Source organism: Lagopus leucura, unplaced genomic scaffold, assembly GCF_019238085.1.
Source record: "Lagopus leucura isolate 7727_CA_CO unplaced genomic scaffold, USGS_WTPT01 Super-Scaffold_73, whole genome shotgun sequence".
Lineage (NCBI taxonomy): Eukaryota > Metazoa > Chordata > Aves > Galliformes > Phasianidae > Lagopus > Lagopus leucura.
In genome coordinates, this window is record NW_024962252.1 from 102730730 (window position 1) to 102751137 (window position 20408).

Sequence of the window (20408 nt, forward strand, 5' to 3'; positions counted from 1 at the left end):
GCATTGCACTGACAAGATGGACCCACAAAATAAAACTGGTCTCCAGGTTTATACTGTGGTTTTGAGTTTTTTGAGTCTGTCTCAGGATAGTTCCTCAACCTACAGACTCCATACCTGCAGAGGGCTCAACTCTGGGACATTGCAAAGGCTGCTACAAGGGCCTATAGAGACAGTTTAATCCCATAGGAGCTCAGGGGTGGGAGAGAGCTAATAGAAATGTCACCAAAGAACAGCTCACTCTCAGCAAGTCAATACACGTCTCCCAGCAAGACCCCTTAATACCATATAAAGCATGTTTGTTAACTAGCACTTTGTAGAGCTCCAGCATTAAAGGCTATGCTTGTGACACAGAAACTAAGCACAGACCACAAGGACAATATTCTAGACATTTGGGAAATGACATCTTAGGCAAGAAGTTACACCAGGACAGAAAAGCTGGAGAATGGCATTTGCTATCCTAGTATCCTAGACGCCAAGCCTGGATGTTGAATAAAAACAAAGTACACCGTTTCACACACAAACTGACAGAACTCACAGCAGCAACCACCTGCATGAATGAGTTAAACAAAAATAATGAGTTTTGATACCCATGGAAAAAGGTTACGATACTTCTTTGAATGCATTTTAGAGCAGTATTTACACTTCAGAGAAGAGACAAGTAAGAAGAAAGAGAGAAAAGCACATTCTGCACATTTTGTTTTTTGTTTTGTTTTAAGGATAACACCACTGAAAATAAATTGCTACTGAAGCACACTTGGAAAGTCTGAAAGGTTTCTTGTGCTCATATCATTTACTGATTACATTTACTGATTATGGGGAAAAAAAATCTTCTAACCAATATAAGCACAACAGTCTAGAGGTCATATTAGTATGTTATTCCAGAACAAGAAACCTCTACTTTTGAACTGGATAAACGATGCAACTTACCTCCATTAATGTTTCTCTCAGATTTAATCTTTTTTCTATAAGTTGACCATGTTCCTTCAGAAACGTGCAGAGAAACAAACTGAGATTCTGAATGAAGTTCTGTTCATCATCTTTTCCATTTGAGTAGGCAAGTCGGATATTAGTATTTAAAGGAAGCATCTAACAAAAGGAAGGCAAACATAACCAATGTCCTACCATGCAAGTAGAACTACTGCATACTAGCATATTATCAATCACATTGCTTTTTTATTGTTGTTATTGGCTCCGAGCTGGACAGTACAAAAGAGTACACAGACACTGAAGTTCTGATCAACAAAAGCTTTCCCTAGCACTTTTAAACAGGAAAGACAAGAGAAGCACCTACCCTATCTCAAGACATTTTTGACTGGTATCAAGCGAAACTGTTCCAAAAGTGTCTTTATTACCTGTACCTTGTAACATGGCAGTCATAGTATTAAAACAGTATGAAAGATCTCCCTCACAATGTTTGTAAGTTAGTAAAAACGACCTACAAAAATACAAATATTTTTCAGTAATCTACCAAAGATCTCAGTGGTACCGTCTGAAGTAGTACAGCAACTTTCAAATTCTACTGTTATAAAACAGAAGAATTTTCAGTGTTGTCTGGCTTCTTTAGTGCCAATACTGTTACACCCAATTCAGCACTCAACTGTTACTTTAAGTAAAAGCTCTGGCTGAAAGTATTTGCATTCACAATCAAGAGCATCATCTGTAGAATCACAGCACTGTAGGGATTGGAAGGGACCTCCAGAGATCATCAAGTCCAAACCCCTACAAAGCAGCTCCCTAAAGCAGGGTTCACAGGTAAGCCACCAGATAGGTCTTGAATCTCTCCAAAGAAGACAACTCCACAACCTCCCCGGGCAGCCTGCTGCAGTGCTCCATCACCCTCACCAGGAAGAGGTTCTTCTGCATATTGATGCAGAACTTCCTATGCTGCAGCTTACAGCCATTTCCCCCTGTCCCCACAGACCACTGAAAAGAGGTTGGACATACCCCCTTGTCTCTCACACTTAAGATACTTATTAACATTAGTAAGACCCCCACTCAGTCTACTTTTCTCAGGCTGAACAGACTGAACAGGTCACTCAACCTTTCCTCATAGCAGAGATGCTTCAGGCCCTTTATCATCTTTGTGGCCCTCCACTGGATTCCTTCCAGGACATCCCTGTCTTCTTTGTACCAGGGAGCCCAGAACTGGATACACTGCATCAGGTGAGGCCTGAGCAGTGCAAAGTAGGGGGGGAAGATCACCTCCCTTGTCCTGCTGGCCATGGTCTTTTAAACACACCATAGGAACCCACTGGCCTTCTTGGACACCAGGGCACATTGCTGGCTCATGGCCAACCAGTCATCCACAAAGAAAAAAAAAAAAGAAAACAAAGAAATGAAAAAGAAAATAGGAAACATTCAAATGCCTTAAATAGAATGATTTAGCTGCCAGAAAAAGTCAACTTTTAAAACAAATTCTAACTAAAAAGTTCTACAGCTCCTCTTGAAGCCGACAGTGAGGGAGAGGAATGAGGGCAGAGATACTTCTTTTAGAAGCACACCTTTCTGAAAAGACCTCGAAGACTGATGAAAGCTGTGTTATACACAGCGGGGAACAAAAACTGATACAAAAACAGAATCTAATTGTCCAGAAGGGCTATAAAAAAATAAAACCCACAGCTTTGGCATGAGCAAATCCTCATTGAAATGGACAAATGTGAAGCACCATCTACATTTATCCTTTCTTCCCTCAAAATAAAAAGTATGCAAAATTCATTACAAACTTCTGGCATTTCACTATGATTGTGTGCTGAGGACAACACAGCACCTCACCTACCTGCCTTTCTCAGACAACCTGAGAGCACAAAACATACGCTGAATTAACCAAAATACATCAATCCTGCAGAAATACAGCTGTCCTCCATAGTCACGTTTGTCTTTTGATAAAGCTATAAATACACAATCAAATGGCACAATGAAATCTAACATTTCCGAACAGCTCTAGAGAGTATCAACTTGTAAACTGAACTAGGTTGTTAAAAGTAAAAAAAAAAACCAAACATTTACTAAAACATTACCTGTTTTAACTGCATCATGGTCAAGGTAAAAAGCGTTACAAATTGTTCTTCATACTGGCTTACACTGACACCTGCAATCTCTGTGAGGCACTTTAAAGAGACATTCCGAAACATGGGAACATTTAAGAACTATTGAGAAAAGAAAAGGAAGCGTTTTACAAAGGTGTTATATGATACACATTTTGCAACTTTTAAACTGAAAAGCTGTCAGTAATTACACGCATACCTTGTATATTAGTGTGCTGATTAACTTAGTCTCAAATATGTATCCCAGGGGAATCCAGTTCAGAAATCGTAGCAAAGTTTCCAAAGTCGCATGAACTAAAGGAGCATTTTGGGAGTTTTCCTGTGGGAACACATCAGTGAATATTACTAAGGCATAACTGGGAGGAGGTAGCGTGGAAGAGGTTAAAAAAAACTAATACTTACCATCACGAACTGACACAGTTGAAATATCTGAGAGAACTCATTGCACATACTATAAAAAAAAAAAAATAAAATAAATGAAGCACTCCCAAGTTCCCAAAACAATCCAAACTGTATTAATCAAAGCGCCTGTGACCACAACACAACTTCTGAATACCTACAAATCCTTGCTTCTTTACAAAAGATAATGCCAACAGCATTTTTTTTTTTTTTTTTTTTTGAAGAAGTCCAGTGGGATCAAGTGCATCCTCAACAAGTCTGCATGCAACACCAAGCTGAGTGGTACAGCTGACAAGCTGGAAGGAAGGGATGATATCCAGAGGGACATGCATAGGCTTGAGAGGTGGGCTCGTGCCAACCTCATGAAGTTCAGCAAGGCCAAGTGCAAGGTCCTGCACCTGGGTCAGGGCAATCCCAAGCACAGATACAGGTTGGGCAGAGAATGGCTTGGGAGCAGCCCTGAGGAGGATTTGGGAGTGTCAGTTGATGAGAGATTCAGCATGAGCCAGCAACGTGTACCTGCAGCCCAGAAGGCCAACTGCATCCTGGGCTGTGTCAAGAGAAATGAGACCAGCAGGTCAAGGGAGGTGGTTCTGCCTCTCTACTCTGCTCTCATGAGACCCCATCTGAAGTACTGTGCCCTGCTACAGAGCCCCCAACACAAGAAGGACATGGAGTTGTTGGAGTGGGTCCAGAGAAGGGCCACAAAGATAATCAGAGGGCTGGAGCACCTCCCAGCTGGGGCGCTTCAGCCTGGAGAAAAGGCGGCTCTAGGGGGACCTTAGAGCGTACCTCAAGGGGGCCTACAATGAAAACTGGGGCAAGATTTTTTCTAAGGGCAAGTAGCAACAGCATAAGAAGCTAATGGCTTTCAACTGGAAAAGGATAAATTTAGACTGGATACTAGAAAGAAATTATTGACTGTGAGGGTGGTGAGACACTGAAACAGGATGCCCAGTCTGGTCACGGATGCCCCTTCCAAGGCTGGAGGCGTCCAAGGCCAGGCTGGATGGGGCTGCAAGCAACCTGGTCTAGAGGGAGCTGTCCAGGCCAACAGCAGGAGGGTTGCAACTAGATGACCTTAAGGGTCATTTCCAACACAAACTATTCTATGTTTCCATGACCATCATGGGATGAGGCAGTCGCAATAATGCAGAAATATACGTTGCATGGGAACTGCTGAGTCACAGCCCAAACCACTGATTGATCACCTGGGGAAAGGACAGGGTCAGCCCTGGGAGCACAGGTGAAGGCAATTCAGCTGTGCAACCGGAAGGGCTGGAGCCTGGCTCCGCCTCTCAGTCCCCACTTAAGGGCTGACTGCCACTGTAGAATAATCTCTGGTTGAAGACCCTTTCCTGTGAGTCTTGATCTTCAGAGATGGGTGAGCACATTTACTTTCCTGTAAAATACCATCCTATCTCTGCTGGTCCCTTTGTAGTTACATTTTGTATTATCCTTCCACCTCGGTAGTCTTTCCAATTGTAACATATGTATAAACTAAGTTTTGTCCCACGTAACTGTACTGCTTTAAAGGAGGAGAAAAGAAGAATCACATTTAAAAAAAAAAAAAAAAAAAAAAAAAAAAAAAATCAGTAAGCCACTTAAATCTCAGCTATAAAACTAGATATATCCTTTTACTGAAAACCTCCTAGCACGACAAACTATTTGCCAGCAAGCCCAGTATGCACTATTTATTAGTTATATTAAATACTATACTTGCCTGTCTTTCAAATGCTTTGCTTTCACTTGAGTTATCTGGCCACTGGAGAAATCAAACACTTCTTCACTCAATAGCTTGAGGATCACCATGTTGTTCTGACAAAGGCTTTCACTAGTCCTGCTTGCTCCTACAATATCACTTATAAAAGTTGGCCAGTGCTTTGGCCATTCCTGTTTCAGAATCTGAAAAGTGAAACACCAGTATATTAGGTACTTATGCAAAACCAAATGCTTCATGACAAGATTTAATGCTTCCTGAACTCCAACTTACCTGAACAAGAATCATGTTCAGTTTCCCAATATACACCTTCTCTTTCTGGAAAATGGAAAAGACAAGTCAAGTTACGCATAGTATTTACCTCCCTTTTTTTCCCCTGAGATAATTCACTTACTTCTACACATGTTGGATCAGATGACGTCTTGATAATTAGGCCAACAACATACTTTTTTATACCTGCAGAAGAATTGGAGAAATACTTTAACTGAGCCAGATATCACGAATAATGTTTCTGACTCAGGATTCTTGCCATATCGTTAAAACAAGGCATAAGGCTGCAAGGCAATGCTAACTGAGTTGACTTAAAACCCATGTCACCTGTCATATGTGCTCCTGTCAACTGGCAAGTAAAACGCTATTACTGCTGATAATCCTTCAGCCTATTTACATGTGTGTGTGCATATCTGCAAAGGCATGTGTTTTGTTATAATGTAGGCAGATAAGTTTTCTTATTAAATTATTTAGCAAAATAACAGAAGTTCAAGATTAATAGTTAAGTTACCATATTCACTGCAGAAGAAATATCCCTCCTGCTTGTGTGGTGCTGACAAATTTTCTACATTCAGAAATCTCACAAATTAAGGAAACAGAAGTAGTTTTGTTAATTGTATACATTAACTCTATACTTTCTATGTGGCTCACGACAATTCTTCTTTACTGAATGCAGTGCAGGCAAGCAGAAGGATTGGAAACTTATGTTTTAGAGTATATATGTATCTTGCTATTTGACTTAATGAAGCCAAAATCTAGTTGATGTATATTTCTTCAATGAGATAGTCAACAATACAGAAATAACACAGATTATTTTTTTTTTAAAGTTATCAGCAAACTAAAATGAGTTTAAGCCTTACTTTAAGAAATTTCATTTTTTTCCCCTAGCCACTACTCCTACATTATAAAACATTCCTAGTACTTAAGCAAAATTAGCTGTTTTCTGCATTCTGGGCATGAACAAAACGAACATTTCATTCAGTTTTTAATTGCATTTTCAAGAAATCTGGGAACAACACATCTGGAAATTACACTATCGGTAGCATACCAGACAGCAGCTGCTCTGTGAGCGCTTCTGATGACAAATTAAGCTCTTCATCATTGTCAGCAAGGATCAATGGACACTAATTCAGAAGAATACTCAATAACAAAATATATCACTGACAAGCACTGGTCTAAGCCTGGTATCATGGCCCTCACCCCCTCAAGAAAAAACACACACAAAAAAAATCAGACTTTGATGAAGTGTTAAAGCACCCAAACAGTACATAAGAAGTGTTCAGGGCCAGAAGCTAAACTATTCATCTGCTAAGCTACTGAGATAATTCAACTTGTTGCAACTCTTTTCATTCCAGAAAGAATTTGAAAGTGAATGTTGTTCATAAAAACACTGTTCTGACATCAAAGCTGCCTATTTTTTATTTTAAATCTTGCTGCCCTAATAGAATTCAACTGTTCATTTACAATCTCAGTACCATGCTACCATCAATCCAGCCTTGAAAACATCTGCAGATGGAAATAGTTGCTCAGTTCTAAAGCTTATCCACTGGAAAAAAAAAAAAAAAAGGCAACCACAGCAGAACAGAAAATCTAAAAGACTTAACAGTTCCTGAATGTCATGCTGCAGGCTTTTGAGCTCTTCCATTCATTCAGGTAATGGTCACATTTTTAATCCCTCAAACGTAGCAGCTACTGAAATCAAATGTTTTCTTTTTCCCCTTTTTGGCTTAAGCTACATTTTTCATGTAATTACTTATTTTTTTCTTTTAAGTTAAGAAGGAATATAGTTTCTGCTTTATATTTAACAGCCCTGTTTTTTTAATAATCATTCCACAGATGAGATGAAAACACCATTGTTGAGACAGAACCCATAGTCCTAGCTCCTGTTCATGGAGTTGTTCATAGGCTCAACTAGGAAAAAACTGGTTAACAAGAAGTCCAGTTCATTTCAGAATAGTTTGGAACCTACCTTCTGCCAACCTCACTCCAGTACTGCCTCAGAGGCAGTGCTCCTCCTCCTTGTGTCCCACAGCAGTTAACCAGTATGTTAGCCAAGCTCCGCCAGTAAGAAAGGTTCTACTTATTGCTAAGACTGGACACCAGGCCACTGTCAGAAGGCCTGGAATAGTGCTGCTGTTTGAATTTTCTGGTAAGCAAAATGCAAAAGGAGAGAACAAGGACACTGACAGAATACAGCAACTAGAGCTCTCCTTCAAGGCCTTTCCAAAGTTCCTGGACAAGTACTGCATATCACAGTCCTCACATGAAAGCAGCTCCCCTATAGAGGGAGACCTAAAGGTAACAAACCACTTTCTGAAGGGAAAGCATTTTCACAGGCGAACCAAGCTAAATGCCAGAGCAAGGAGAGAGAGGAACATCACAATCACCACATTACTAAATTCTGTAGTCTGTCTAAACTGACAAATATCAAATATCCTAGTTTCAGCATAGGATATGCTTGCAGAAGCAATTATGTCTCATCTGGGCCACAATCTCAGAGCAATTCTTATCATAACAGAGGTCTGGCATGTCATCAGTATGTACGCTTCAGGTACCTCTTCCATTTGAAAATGAGCAAAGTTGTACAGTCAACTCAAGTTTCATAATGAGGAAGTGCTTATCCATTCTGACTCAAAGTATTCCAGACAAGCTTTCTCTGTTCACAGGAACAGAATTTTATTTCACACTGCACGATTAATGAAGTGTATCACTGAATTGCAAGACCAAGAAGCTTTTTATTTCTGGGCAGGTTTTCGCATAATAAGAGAAAATCCTATTGAGACCACAGCACATATATCAAATGACATCCTTCGTAAGTACTATTAAAACACAAACTCTGCATTAGAGGAGTACAGGTCTGGCAACAGGACAAGAAGAGCTTAAAATTAAAAGCCATTTAAAAATAAAAGTAAATTTAATAATGGGGATTCACATCTAAATAAAATCTTCTGAATAAAGCTCATTTCACTGCTTATATTTGAGATCCTAGGCCGGAGTTAAAACCTCCTGATGCTAAACCAGAAGTGAACAAAACCCTGGCTAACTTCAAGGCCCAAAAAGAGATTCCAATGTGTAACTCCAGGTACAGCTAAGGTAAGATCTCAAAGGAAAGATTATAGGGTTCAGGTTCTGTAATTACTGACATTTGTTTACTTCTCCAGGATTTTCAGACAGGTTGTCTTTTCACATCACTGATGCTCAATTCAGATCAACACATCAACTGATAAACACTGCTACTGCTACAAGAGAAGAATACTACTTTGTAATAAACACATGTAGTTCCTTCATAATAAAAAGATTTTTCAGCTGTGTTTACTATACAAATTGAATCACACATACTAAGTTTTACAAACTAAGATACAAGCAGAATTAAATGATTTGTGAAGGACTTTGTTACAAAGCATTCCTTTGTGACATTGAATTTTCGTTTCCTGCAACCCCTATTTCACTAGTCACACTTCAAACCAGAAAACACTGCCAACCAAAGGAGCCAGAAACCTTTATTCAACCAGTCTTCTCATCTCCCAGGTAATTAAACTGTCCAATTAAGTTAAGAGCAGTTATCTTGTACCAGCTGGCATAATAAAAACAAAATCCCAGCAACTATGACCAAAGACTAGATCAAACCAGACGAGAACATCTAGGCCAACATGGATCAAATATCATGGTACACCAAGCATTTAGCTGCTCTTCTACTGATGTACTGGAAAAAACAGAATTAAACGCCACCTGACTCATTTCTCCTAAAACAAGTGAATTTTACAATTTCTCTTTGGCTTGTAAAAATATTCCAGAAGATTTTACTACAAGATAGATATCTGTTGGGATGAAGGATACTTTTTTCTTCTGCAATCTTCAGAAGCACAAAAGGCAGGGAAAATAATAATAGTGTAAGTTATCATCAGGTGATTACACAACTTCAGACAGTAATTTTATCTTGTCATGTATTCAGCCACTTACTGCATCTGCTCAGATGATCATAACTAGTCAAACAATATTACCATGCTTACTAAAAGTGAAATAAAATACAAAATACCATCTCAAATTCTGGAAGCAATGTCCAAGTCACATATGCATAATTCGACATCTGAAATCCAGACGTGATAACATGATCCAATGCACAGCCAAGCATCACCTCAGCACAACCACTTATCCGTTCTATGCATTAAGAATTTTTAAAACTTGAAATCACTTTTGTAGTCTATTTTTGGCCCTTATTCTGTCCCAAACTATCAAATAAGTCTCCCAGTTCAACTTCTCCTATCTGACTATAGCTTCCTCCAACAGGCATCAGTAAGGTGACCGTTAACTAGTTCAACCTGCTGACTCCTCCCTGCTTTGCTCCAACAGCCAAAAACTTTGAGACAACTTCCAAATGCTGAACATAAGTGTTCACACTCAGGAAAATGGAAACACATGAAATTTTTAAGTGCAAACAAAAGATAACTTCAAGGTTCTCCCTCAGTTTCTCAAAAAGGCACGATTCTGTTTGAGCCTTCAGTTTTTTTCTTAGAAGCCTGTAAGGCTGCTTCTAACAGCACGTAAGTGAAACCTTTTCCAAAAGCTAGGCTACATCTGTTTTAAAGTGGAGGTGAGGAAAATAATCACAAACATTGAAATTTCCCTCTTCAAAGATGTGTTTTACTGACATTTACTATTACATTCCCATCAATAAACTGGCAGTGAAACTTCTGATCACATATTCACAATGTTAAAAACAGCTCATGGCAGAACATGGAAATCCAATTAATGAGTTCTGAGAACAGTATTTCATAAAGACCAAGTATAAAATGGTGACAAGTTTTGAAAGTAGTTCAACTTAGTGTTCCGAAATCTGTTTCATGACTTGACAGAAAGCTTTGAACATGCATTAATCCTACACCAGAGGATTACTCTAACAAACCTCTTGCTGTTTAACACATACTGCAACACATAAAGGAGGAAAGAAAAACAATCACAGAATATCCTGAATTGGAAGGGACCCACAAGAATTTGAGTCCAGCTCCACAGAAGACCACCCAAAAAACTAATTAATCTGCCTGAGAAACACTGCCCTAACTCTTACTATTCTAAAATAATTATGACTGGCTAGAAGTTTAAATAAGTTTAATCAGCATATGCTACCATAGTCTACAAAAAAAATTAAGAGTACAATGGTGGAGCTGTGCACATAGTCCAGACAGGCTGAAGACTGCCCAGTACAGAGAATCCAAACTTCTACTTCAAAGGCAGAAGCCAGCCCTCTTCAGATTAAGTCTCACCTACAGATCAATGCATCACTGCAGCAGTGGTGTTTCGAAAAGCATCAGCTGATGTTTTTACTTTTGTATAACACTTACAGAATCCTAGTTGCCCACCATTCTAGTGAAACCACTACTGCGGAAGCGCAAGACATGGTGTGATACAGAAATGCACAGATAGCCTTACTTCGTGACAAAAAGCCTAACGAGAACTTTAGAATTACTTACATGTTACATGTTCTAAATCTCAACAAAAAACGTAAGAGGAAAAGACAAAATACAAGTGTAAGAGGTAAGCACAAAAATCTCTTCCTACCTTCACACTGGTTCCTCGGAAGAATCTTCCATCTTGTTTTTATCACATTTTCCAATATTTGCAGTCCATAATACTGAAATTGGAGAAGAGCAAAATGTGAGCGTGTTACTGTAGGACTAACTCCCTGTCAGGATTTTCATTCAATCAGACATTCACATGTAACATCTAAGGCTTCAAGAATATTAAACTAAAAAACTTATTAAATATGTCTATTCACCCGTTTATTCAAATTTCATGCATTTTTTTCCATTTTATTTTTGCTATACTAAATCCTGCTGTTTGATCATGCTCACACCAGGAGGAAAAAAAAAAAAAAAAAAAAAAAAAGAAAAAAGAAAAAATCTCTCTGGTAGACAATTTTGGCCATCTGGAAAGGAGGAAGTAGCAGCCAGATAAGAATTTGCATCATAATTGACTGTCCATATGTTCAAGTACTATCACAACCAGACTCCTAAAATATTTAGTAGCTTGGACGGTTTCAAGTGTCCTATCATTCCTCTAAGAGCTGAAAAAAAAATAAATAAATAAAAAAATCATGTCTTATAACATGTTCTGATGCTGGCACTTTCTAAGGAAAGTATTTCCCAAATTTCACTGGTGTGTTACTTTAGGAACAGCAAGACAACCCACAGGTTTATTCAATTTCAATACCCACCCCAATATGGCAGCTATTTCTACTATTTAAAGATGAACTTTTGTGCTCAGTCAAAACATGCATAAGTTTTTATTTTATTTTACTTTTTATTTTATTTATTACCTTTCAGGAATTCCTTCCTAGGTTCTTTGCCGAAAATGTTATACGTGCAAAGGAACTGGTAAGGCCACTCCCTCTGCCCATTTGTCCCTACTGTCAACTCACAGTAACAGGGAGAAAAGTTTTGATGTGATCACGGAACATAAAACCCCATTAGCATGAATAGACAGCAGAGAAAAGGAGATGAGGAATTTTGCAATAGTTTTATCAGCATAAGATCAGAAGGAATACAATAAATCACATCAATACCTGAAAGGTAAACTCATGTTTATAAAGTTAAAAGTTTGGCTGAGAATAAGAGTTCTTCTTTAAAATGGTTAGTTGTTATATAAAGTAGGATCATTAACATTTCAACCAAAGGGATCACATAAACTTCAGTTTAATAAAAGAAAAAAAACAAAAGAAACAATAGAGAACAAACCACAATGTAGGTTGTCCCAAACTACATTGTTTTATTAAAATCTTTGCTGTTTTCATCTTAACATAACCTACGTATCCCACATGCTTCCCTCTGCGACCCAAAAACTCCCAGTAGAATCACATGCAGACCCTGGATTTGCAAACCAGTGTCGTCTTTCAGGATGTTGGGGTACAGAGAAAAAATTGAAATTATGGAAAATTGTCAAGTTTTTGTTTTTTTTTTCCAGTATTAGCAACAGAAGTTTATAAACTGCATATTAATCTTTAAGTTTACAAGTAATTAAACATAAAACTAAATTAAATCAAGGGAATGTTCATACAGAAAAATGTATGAAACTGTTTAAGAAAAATGTTTCACAGGCAGTGACTTCAGTCACTGACCTAGGTATATGCCATTTTGTACCTGATCTACACAAAAAAATACAAAACATTCAAGAATGCTTCTAACAACCTTGCGAGTATGACTACTTATAAGACAGGGTTAATCTTCCTGAAGCAGAAGCTACTTGTTTTATTTCTAGCTTGTACAGGCACACCTATTAAGAGGCTTTCCATGTAACAGTTAAGCAAAAACAGTATGTCTGCTTCCAAACATTTTCCACAAGTCAACTTAATTGGCTTTAAAATCAGAATGGCAAGTTTCATTTTACAAGAGTTAAGAAATTTTCTAGAAATCAAGGGCAGAACTCATCTTCAGTCTTTTTTCTTCCCTTAGAATTTCATTCAAGTACTAGAAATGTCTTTTTTTTTTTTAAACGAAAGCTGCCACACCTTTTCCCCATTATGCACTTCAGTACCCAATTTAAAATCACATACTTAAAAGCCATAAAGGTTCCTTCTCTACATTTCTACAGATTTCTGCACATGTGATTTGAGTTCTGCCTTCTGCCAGTCTGTTATTCATCTCCTCTCACTTTTGATATTAGTATTATTCATTTCTAATATTTGTGAGGGAAATGAAATGGGATCAGTAATAAAATCACCATAAATGACCTCTACGCATGCATCCTTCTTGCCACATTGTGTTAGAACCATGGTGTGTTGTTTTTTGTTGTTGTTGCTGTTTTAAATTGAAGTTACTTTTGATATAGTGATTGCAAAAATTTGTGTTATCTTCATACCAAGGAAGTACCAAAATGTCCAAAAAAAAAGTCACTGATGTCAATTTTAAATTCTGCCATCTGAAGTAACAGAAGTATTTTTATTAAGTCAAACAATACACGTAAACACATTTAAACTCAGCATAAAACAGAAGCCTTTCCAATATGCATTTTCTTAGTTTACTCCTAATTGTTTAGTAGCAATTCACTGCCAAGTTATGAAGATGAGGGACAGGTAACAGCAAAGACTGAAAGAAACCCTATAAAATGATCCCTATGGTAGAAATTTATATGATACCCTTATAACTTACTCTATGCACCAAATCCCCTCCCACCCACCTCCCAAGAAACAAAAACAATTGATGAACAGAATTCAGTTAAAGGGAATCAAAAGGGTAGACCTTGTGGAGGCCTGCCGTCAAAGCCTAGCTGTGTCAGTTGCACAGGAAGACACCCCTTTTCTTCCTATTACAAGCAATCAACATAATGGAACATTATGATTAATATCAGGTAGTGTTAACAGCTTTAATTAAAGAAAAAATATGATTGCATAAAAGCCAAATGTCATAGTGCATAAATTTAGCACCAAATAATTTGCAATTTATGTAAATGGAAGAATTCTTTACCTGTTGCTTTCTTTCTGTTCCTCAAATCATCTCATTTTTCACAAGACAAATTTGAGTTTTTAAAAATACTGTTGGTAAATCAACTTAAAAATTAGTAATGTCTGTCAGTATAATAAGCAAAGTTTACCAGGCAAGCAAACAGGCAAACACTGTTACTTAAAGGTCAGCACTTTGAGGAAGTTCTTTAAATTCTTTTTTCCTAAACTTTAAAGCAATGAGAAGAATTGAACTTTTTCCATGAGTACCTCCTGAATTCAGAGACCATCCAATCACTGTCATTTTCTGTTCAAATACTGTGTATCAAGCAGAAAACCATGCCTATCAATTACTTAAAATAATAATCATCAACCTTAATACTGTGGAAACATTTCAATCAATTTTTCAGTTCAAACTGCAGAAGTCTTATTTTAAGGTAAAACCTGTAAAGGCATAGTCAGCAACTGAATGCTATCCCTTTCTGACACTATCACAATGGATGGATTTACAGTAGTAGTACAAAGCAAGTTTGTTTTCTGTATTAGTAAGGACTAATCTCATACTACGAAGAGTTTGAGGTACTTAACTTTCATCAACTGCTCAAAACAGTGGTCTAATACAGTTTCTATTTTGTCTTCAATATACTTAGGGACAAATTATCTCCTCACTTAAACGGACATGGCTCTCATTCACATCAAAGACAGCCAAGCACTTAACCAAGAACAGAATGTGGCTCTAAGACTTTGCATTACATGTATACACCAGTCTTTGAACTGGCATTATACTTATATATGTGCCTTGAAGAAAAAAAAAAAAAAAACACCCTATTTCCAATTCAACTCTTCCTTATTTTCTTTCCCCTCCTTTTTTTTTAAAAAAGGAGAAATACTCTTGTGAACATAAAAGGAGATTTAAATATTTTATCCACTTATAGTTTCTGTTTAAAGCCACCTTTGGGAAGAAGACAATTAAGACGTGGTTTGAATAAAGAGTCTATGGCTAAAAATGAGATACCTTCCTCAAAGTTCATGAGTGGAAGAAAGATGAAAACCAAATAAGTAAAAGTTTATTTGCTTACTTTGGTATTCATATTCTGAGAGAACTCCAAAATAGTATCAACTCTTGTCCATGCATCAGGATGTTCTTTTAAGTGAGTCAAGACTTCTTGAGCCATTCTTTGCTAAAAGCAAGTTTGGAAAAAAAAAAAAAAAAGTATTAGCATAGGATTATTTTAGGAAACATATAGTATAATCAAATATATTAACATCATGTCACCTTTAAATCATGTATTCAAGACTTAGTCAGAACAAAATGAGAAGCATTAAGTTCACAGATTTCCTTCTGCCAATTACGATTTATTAACAATCAAATTCAAGAAATGCACTAAAGCAAGATGGTCACTGACTTACTCCCACTCTTCCATACTGAATGGTTCATCTAGACCAACACCAAACGTGAGAAATGCACACACACGAAGTGTACTAGGGATGGAACCTGGCTTCCATTCAAGAAATCTTCTTGATAAAATTTTATTCAAGGGCACCCCAGCTTTCTGTTCCATTTTATTTTGAAAAACCAATGAGCAGAACCAGAAGTCACCATTTCCTCTACTTGAGAGGAATCTCCTGATATATCCACTACCTTACAAAAGCAGAAACTATTTATTGGGGGACAACAGGCCAGCTGGTCACACTAATCCTTTGTTTTTTCCTTGAGACTGACATTGCCAATTATTAAACTAGTTTCCCCAGCTCCAGTAACTTGCAAAACCTTCTCATCTGAGTCAGTTATGCATATAAACAGCTGAACTCATTTAAGATACCTTTCTCAGACATGCACTTTCATGAACATCTTTTTAGGAAGCCTAATGTTAGCCATTTTCAAAGATGCAGTGTACTGACAAACCCTGCTGCAAACTGCACCACCTACAAGCATCAGACACTGCCTCCCAGCAATACAAACATCTTCCAAGTTACAAGAAACACATAATGTGAAAATTAACAGAACTTAACTCATTCTTTCAGAGCAGTGCAGATCCAATTCAATGGAATTAAAACAGTTACTGCTTTAACTTCCCCATTTACAACTTTACTACAGATACACAGATTTTTAGTTAGCTACAAGAATATACTTGAGCTGGTGGGGAAAAAAAAAAAAAAAAAAAGGAAATCCCTACATTCCTTTCCCAACACAGAAATCCCATCATGACTCAGAATCAACGAGATGAAATAAAAATTCTGAGCTGAAACACTATACAGCAAGGATGTATGAAGTACCTATGCAATACCAGCATCTCTACCTAAGACAACTCACTACAGTAGAGCGTTTCCCGGTCCAGTACTGACTTGGAACTGCATGTCCTTGTAAGTGCCATATGCAGTAATACCACACATACATTCTTTACTTAAAAAGGCAGTACAACTATATTCATACAGTTCCACAGAGGTAAAACGTTCAGCAGTTTTGATGCAGTTCAGTTGTACTAAGAGAGAAAGAATCACTTACTTCCAGGCTCAACTTGAGCGCACTTTTATACGGAACCTTCTTAGTGCTTCTAATATTGGTGACATACCACAGAATCAAGCGTCAATACCAACAAGAAACATGATCAGTATCCTTCTCCCAGGTCCTATGAAGTACACTCCCTTACCCACTATTATCTAACATGACTGGACAGCAGCTCCTGTACAAGCAGTAATGCTTAACCAGATTGAAGGCTCACCGTTTTGTTGCCACAGAAGGAAAAATCAGCAAGCAAATAACCTGGCACATGACAGTCTAACAAACCAACGGAATTTAACCGTCTGTGATGAGTATGACAGTTTTGAGCTGTCTCAAAACTTCTTACTCATGCGTTGGGACCTTTTCTTCTCAGAAAATACACACAAAAAGCTGAGGAAAAAAAATCTCCAAGTCAAGGACAGAATAGAGCTTTTATTTGCCTATGACACATCTGCAGATAATTTTGCAAGCAGTAATAAGAATTAAGCAGGAGACAGGAGATATTCAAAGATGATAATTAAGGGGAAGAAGACCAATACATTTGAAAGCAAGTTCAGCATGGGCTATCCAGACCACATCATAAGCTTTTTCACATTCCAGAAATACCGTTTATAATACCTTAACGCTTAGTATCCCTCAAATTTTATTATTCTTGTCTCCTTTCATGTCATGTTCAGAGCTGTCAGACTCTACAATAAAGTGCTTTTCCCTGCAGGAACTTTCAAACTTGTCTTGGAAAAAAAGTAAAAACTCACAGATATTCACTGAAAAATGCCTGGGTCTCTGGTAAAGTACTGAAATAGCAAACCAATTAAACATGAAAGTATAACATATTAGTACACCTATTTGTAAGTTTATATCATAATTCACTTTTGCCAATTAACAGCTTCTTTGTGAAGCAGGGCAGTGAACTGGCCTACAACTAGATAAGACTAAGTGTTCAGCATTAAGAGTGAAGTCTAATTGAATGCTTATACAGTAATGTAATACTTACACAGAACTTGCTTAGTATCCATACCTAAGTTTTTTGAAATTCATAGCTTGCAACCTAAGGCTTTCAGCAAGTTAGACAAAGACATCCAATTCCACTCAGAGGATAAGAAAGTTTCATCCTTCAGCAGGAGATAGTAGCAAGTTAACAAGAAGTGCATCCCTGCCAGCATATAGAGGAAGGTTCCAATAAGGAAGAAGGCCCCAGTTCTAAACGTTACTGTTGGTCTGAACCTACGTGTGATGTTTGATCCTATGATACACCACCAGTATTAGAACCAATAAGAAGGTCCGGTACAAAACTTAAAAGAATTTGACCCAAACTCTGACGCAGAAATGCTACAGTTGAAATGAGTGGAAAGAACTGTGTGCTGGAATCCAGAAAGGGCATCATCTCCCTCCATGATGGGACTGCTAACTGCAAGTGGATAGTCTCTGGTAGTATGAGTGGGACCCCTATGAAAGATGAAGCAAGGGGCTCATTTAAGTGACACAACTTCTCCCAATGTAAGAACAATGGAAATTAGACCACCATATTTAGAGTTAATCCCTTAGTCTTAAAATACTACAAGCACCACCTGTATAGCAAACAAACATGCCACTTACAGAACAAGTACTCAAAAGTCTCTACTACTGAAGGCAAAAGCTAGAAGTAGCTTTCTGCGACATGGTAATTTAAAAAGCTACAGCTTTTTTATTTTTACTTGGGATTTAGGAACCTGAAATTGCAAGTGTCTCAAAAAAAATAATCACGGGATTTTAGAGCCCATTGGAATTTACATTAATAAGCCATACACAAGCTTTTAATTAGAAATACACAAACTAAATACAAGCAAGTATGTTTTTGTTTATTCTAATAGTTGGAAGGAGAGAAAGAAAAACATCAGCTACTCATCTCAATTTATTTTTATTGTAGCACAATAATACATTAGTAATAGTTGCTTGACACTGAAACTCTCTGTTTCTTAAGCATGGACAATTAAAACTTGCCATAAAAGAAACTATGCTAACACCCTTGTAACAATACTTGCTTTCAACATTGAGTCTTTTTTCCCCCCACAGTTCAAGAAATCAATAAAAGCAACAAAATATGAGATTCAGTTTCAACACAGTATGTTTGCATACACTCTCCTTCTCAGACTTCACACTTCCTACTAAGGCCAGAGAATAGTGTGAGAAGAATCTATGGAGGGGAAAAAAAAAAAAACCACCAAAAAACACAGTAACGGGAAAAAAAAATAGATAAGGGGAAAATCTTCTCTTAATACCTCTAATACGCTTTTTAGTAAGTATAAATACCTAAACACTAAAAATATTTCTCTTCAATACAGTCCTTCAGTGAGGCCAATACTGAGGCTCCGACTTTATATTCCCATCCAGAATAATAACAGGCAATTCAGACTTTCCTGAAACATTAAGGTACAGAGGGTGAGCTGCGAGCAAAGACGCTCATGCTAAGCTGCACTTGCTCATCTCTTATAACAGCAAAAGGCATGCTAGGAACAGAAACACGATGAACTAATACTTCAACATTAATTGCACCAGGCCTACTTTAAACACAGGCATATGATATTCTTGCCACCAGCACAGAAAATCCATAAAGAGTAATATTTTTATTCCAGTAAATTAATTTTGCTCAACTGATTTGCTGCTAGTATTGAACATATCCATAAACATAGGTTCCAAGTTCACATTACCTGTGCACCTTCTCCATGGTACAAGCAGTTCACCACATTGTCGAGAAGATTGATATCCAGTTTCTGATTAAAATCCAGCAGCTGACGAGCTGCATGGTCCGCTAACATTGTCATAATTGCTGGCATAGATTACTGGAAAAAAAAATATTTTTTTGATCAATAAAATTATTGTCAGATTTAATCACATAAAATGCTGCCACCAAAGCATCATTTAAGTGAGACAAACCTAGCAGCACTGAATGGCACAACATTCCTACCATTGCTAAGCAAGCACCAGGACAAACCTGTACTTAAAATTCATATAATACTACCTTAACCTAATTCTCAGGGCGCTCAGCAGGTACAACGCATAATGGCAGTTTAACTAACCAGTGAGCTATATAACCAAGCAAGCTAAGCAACTTTTTATTAAGTAAGCAGCAGCCCCTACTACAAGTATTCAGCCTCTGAATATGTGTAAATGAGTAAGTTTGATAGTACATACTTCTCGCATCATTACAATCAAAACGCACCCTAGTGATCTCAGGAGAATTTTAAGCTCTCAAGAAAAACGAGCACATTTGCAAATCCAGTTCTGAAAGCTTTTCAACGAACAGTTACAGAAGTGGAGCATCACCTACATACTTGGTAAAAGTTAAAGAGATCATTTTTCATATACTTGGGAAAACAGCTCACAAACTATCTAAATAGAAGCAAGAAATTATGACTGAAATTAAGAAAGCTGTCTGCTTGAAGGCATTTAACATAAAGTGACAGCAAATTAAGCATACCACTTTAGAGCACCTAGTGGAATTCTACTGAAAATCCTGCTGCAGTTTTCAGGCCCTTAACACCCCCAACACAAGTACCAACTTCTCATCCCAGGCCTAGCAGCCCTGCATTATGAAAAGACAGTCAGGGCTATACACAATCGTGCATGCACACCAGCTTACTAGCTGGTGACTGGTAGAAAATGAAGGTGCTCACAAACAGTAAGCAAGCAAGCCAAAGCCACAAAGCTGCGCATCAGAAGTTATACACCACTCTGGCCTTTTCACATCACCATGCAGCAGCTGACCAACTGCACTGCTCTCCTCCCACAGTCACCAACAAACATAGCACTTTTTTCTACCCTCTTCCCTATATCAGCTCTCTCCCATTCACCCTCATTTTCAGTCTTCCATAGAACTACAAATTTTCTACTGAACTTGAGAAATATCCTCAAGTCTGGAGAACTGCAAGGTTACTCAAGAAGTTACATTTGATCCTGCAGCACATACAAATAGATACCATCTGAAACTCTTCTAGAAACAACCCCCACATGCACAAAACTCAACAGAAATCAAGACTCAGAACAACCCATGCTTTAGAGTAA

The 20408-nt window shown here is 37.7% G+C and overlaps 1 protein-coding gene across 2 annotated transcripts in view; it reads right to left on the reverse strand.

Moving 5' to 3' along the window:
- Nucleotides 1-20408, reverse strand: part of XPO1 (exportin 1) — a 39204-nt gene that overhangs the window by 15944 nt on the left and 2852 nt on the right. For both annotated transcript variants that reach the window (XM_042878174.1, XM_042878185.1), the window contains 10 exons: nt 19055-19186; nt 14944-15045; nt 10990-11062; nt 5558-5619; nt 5437-5481; nt 5167-5348; nt 3447-3495; nt 3244-3363; nt 3018-3146; nt 928-1086 (listed from right to left, as the gene is read on the reverse strand). In XM_042878174.1, the coding sequence (XP_042734108.1) occupies nt 928-1086; nt 3018-3146; nt 3244-3363; nt 3447-3495; nt 5167-5348; nt 5437-5481; nt 5558-5619; nt 10990-11062; nt 14944-15045; nt 19055-19180 (1047 nt within the window). In that variant the 5' untranslated portion in view covers nt 19181-19186. The remainder of the gene's footprint in view (nt 1-927; nt 1087-3017; nt 3147-3243; nt 3364-3446; nt 3496-5166; nt 5349-5436; nt 5482-5557; nt 5620-10989; nt 11063-14943; nt 15046-19054; nt 19187-20408) is intronic.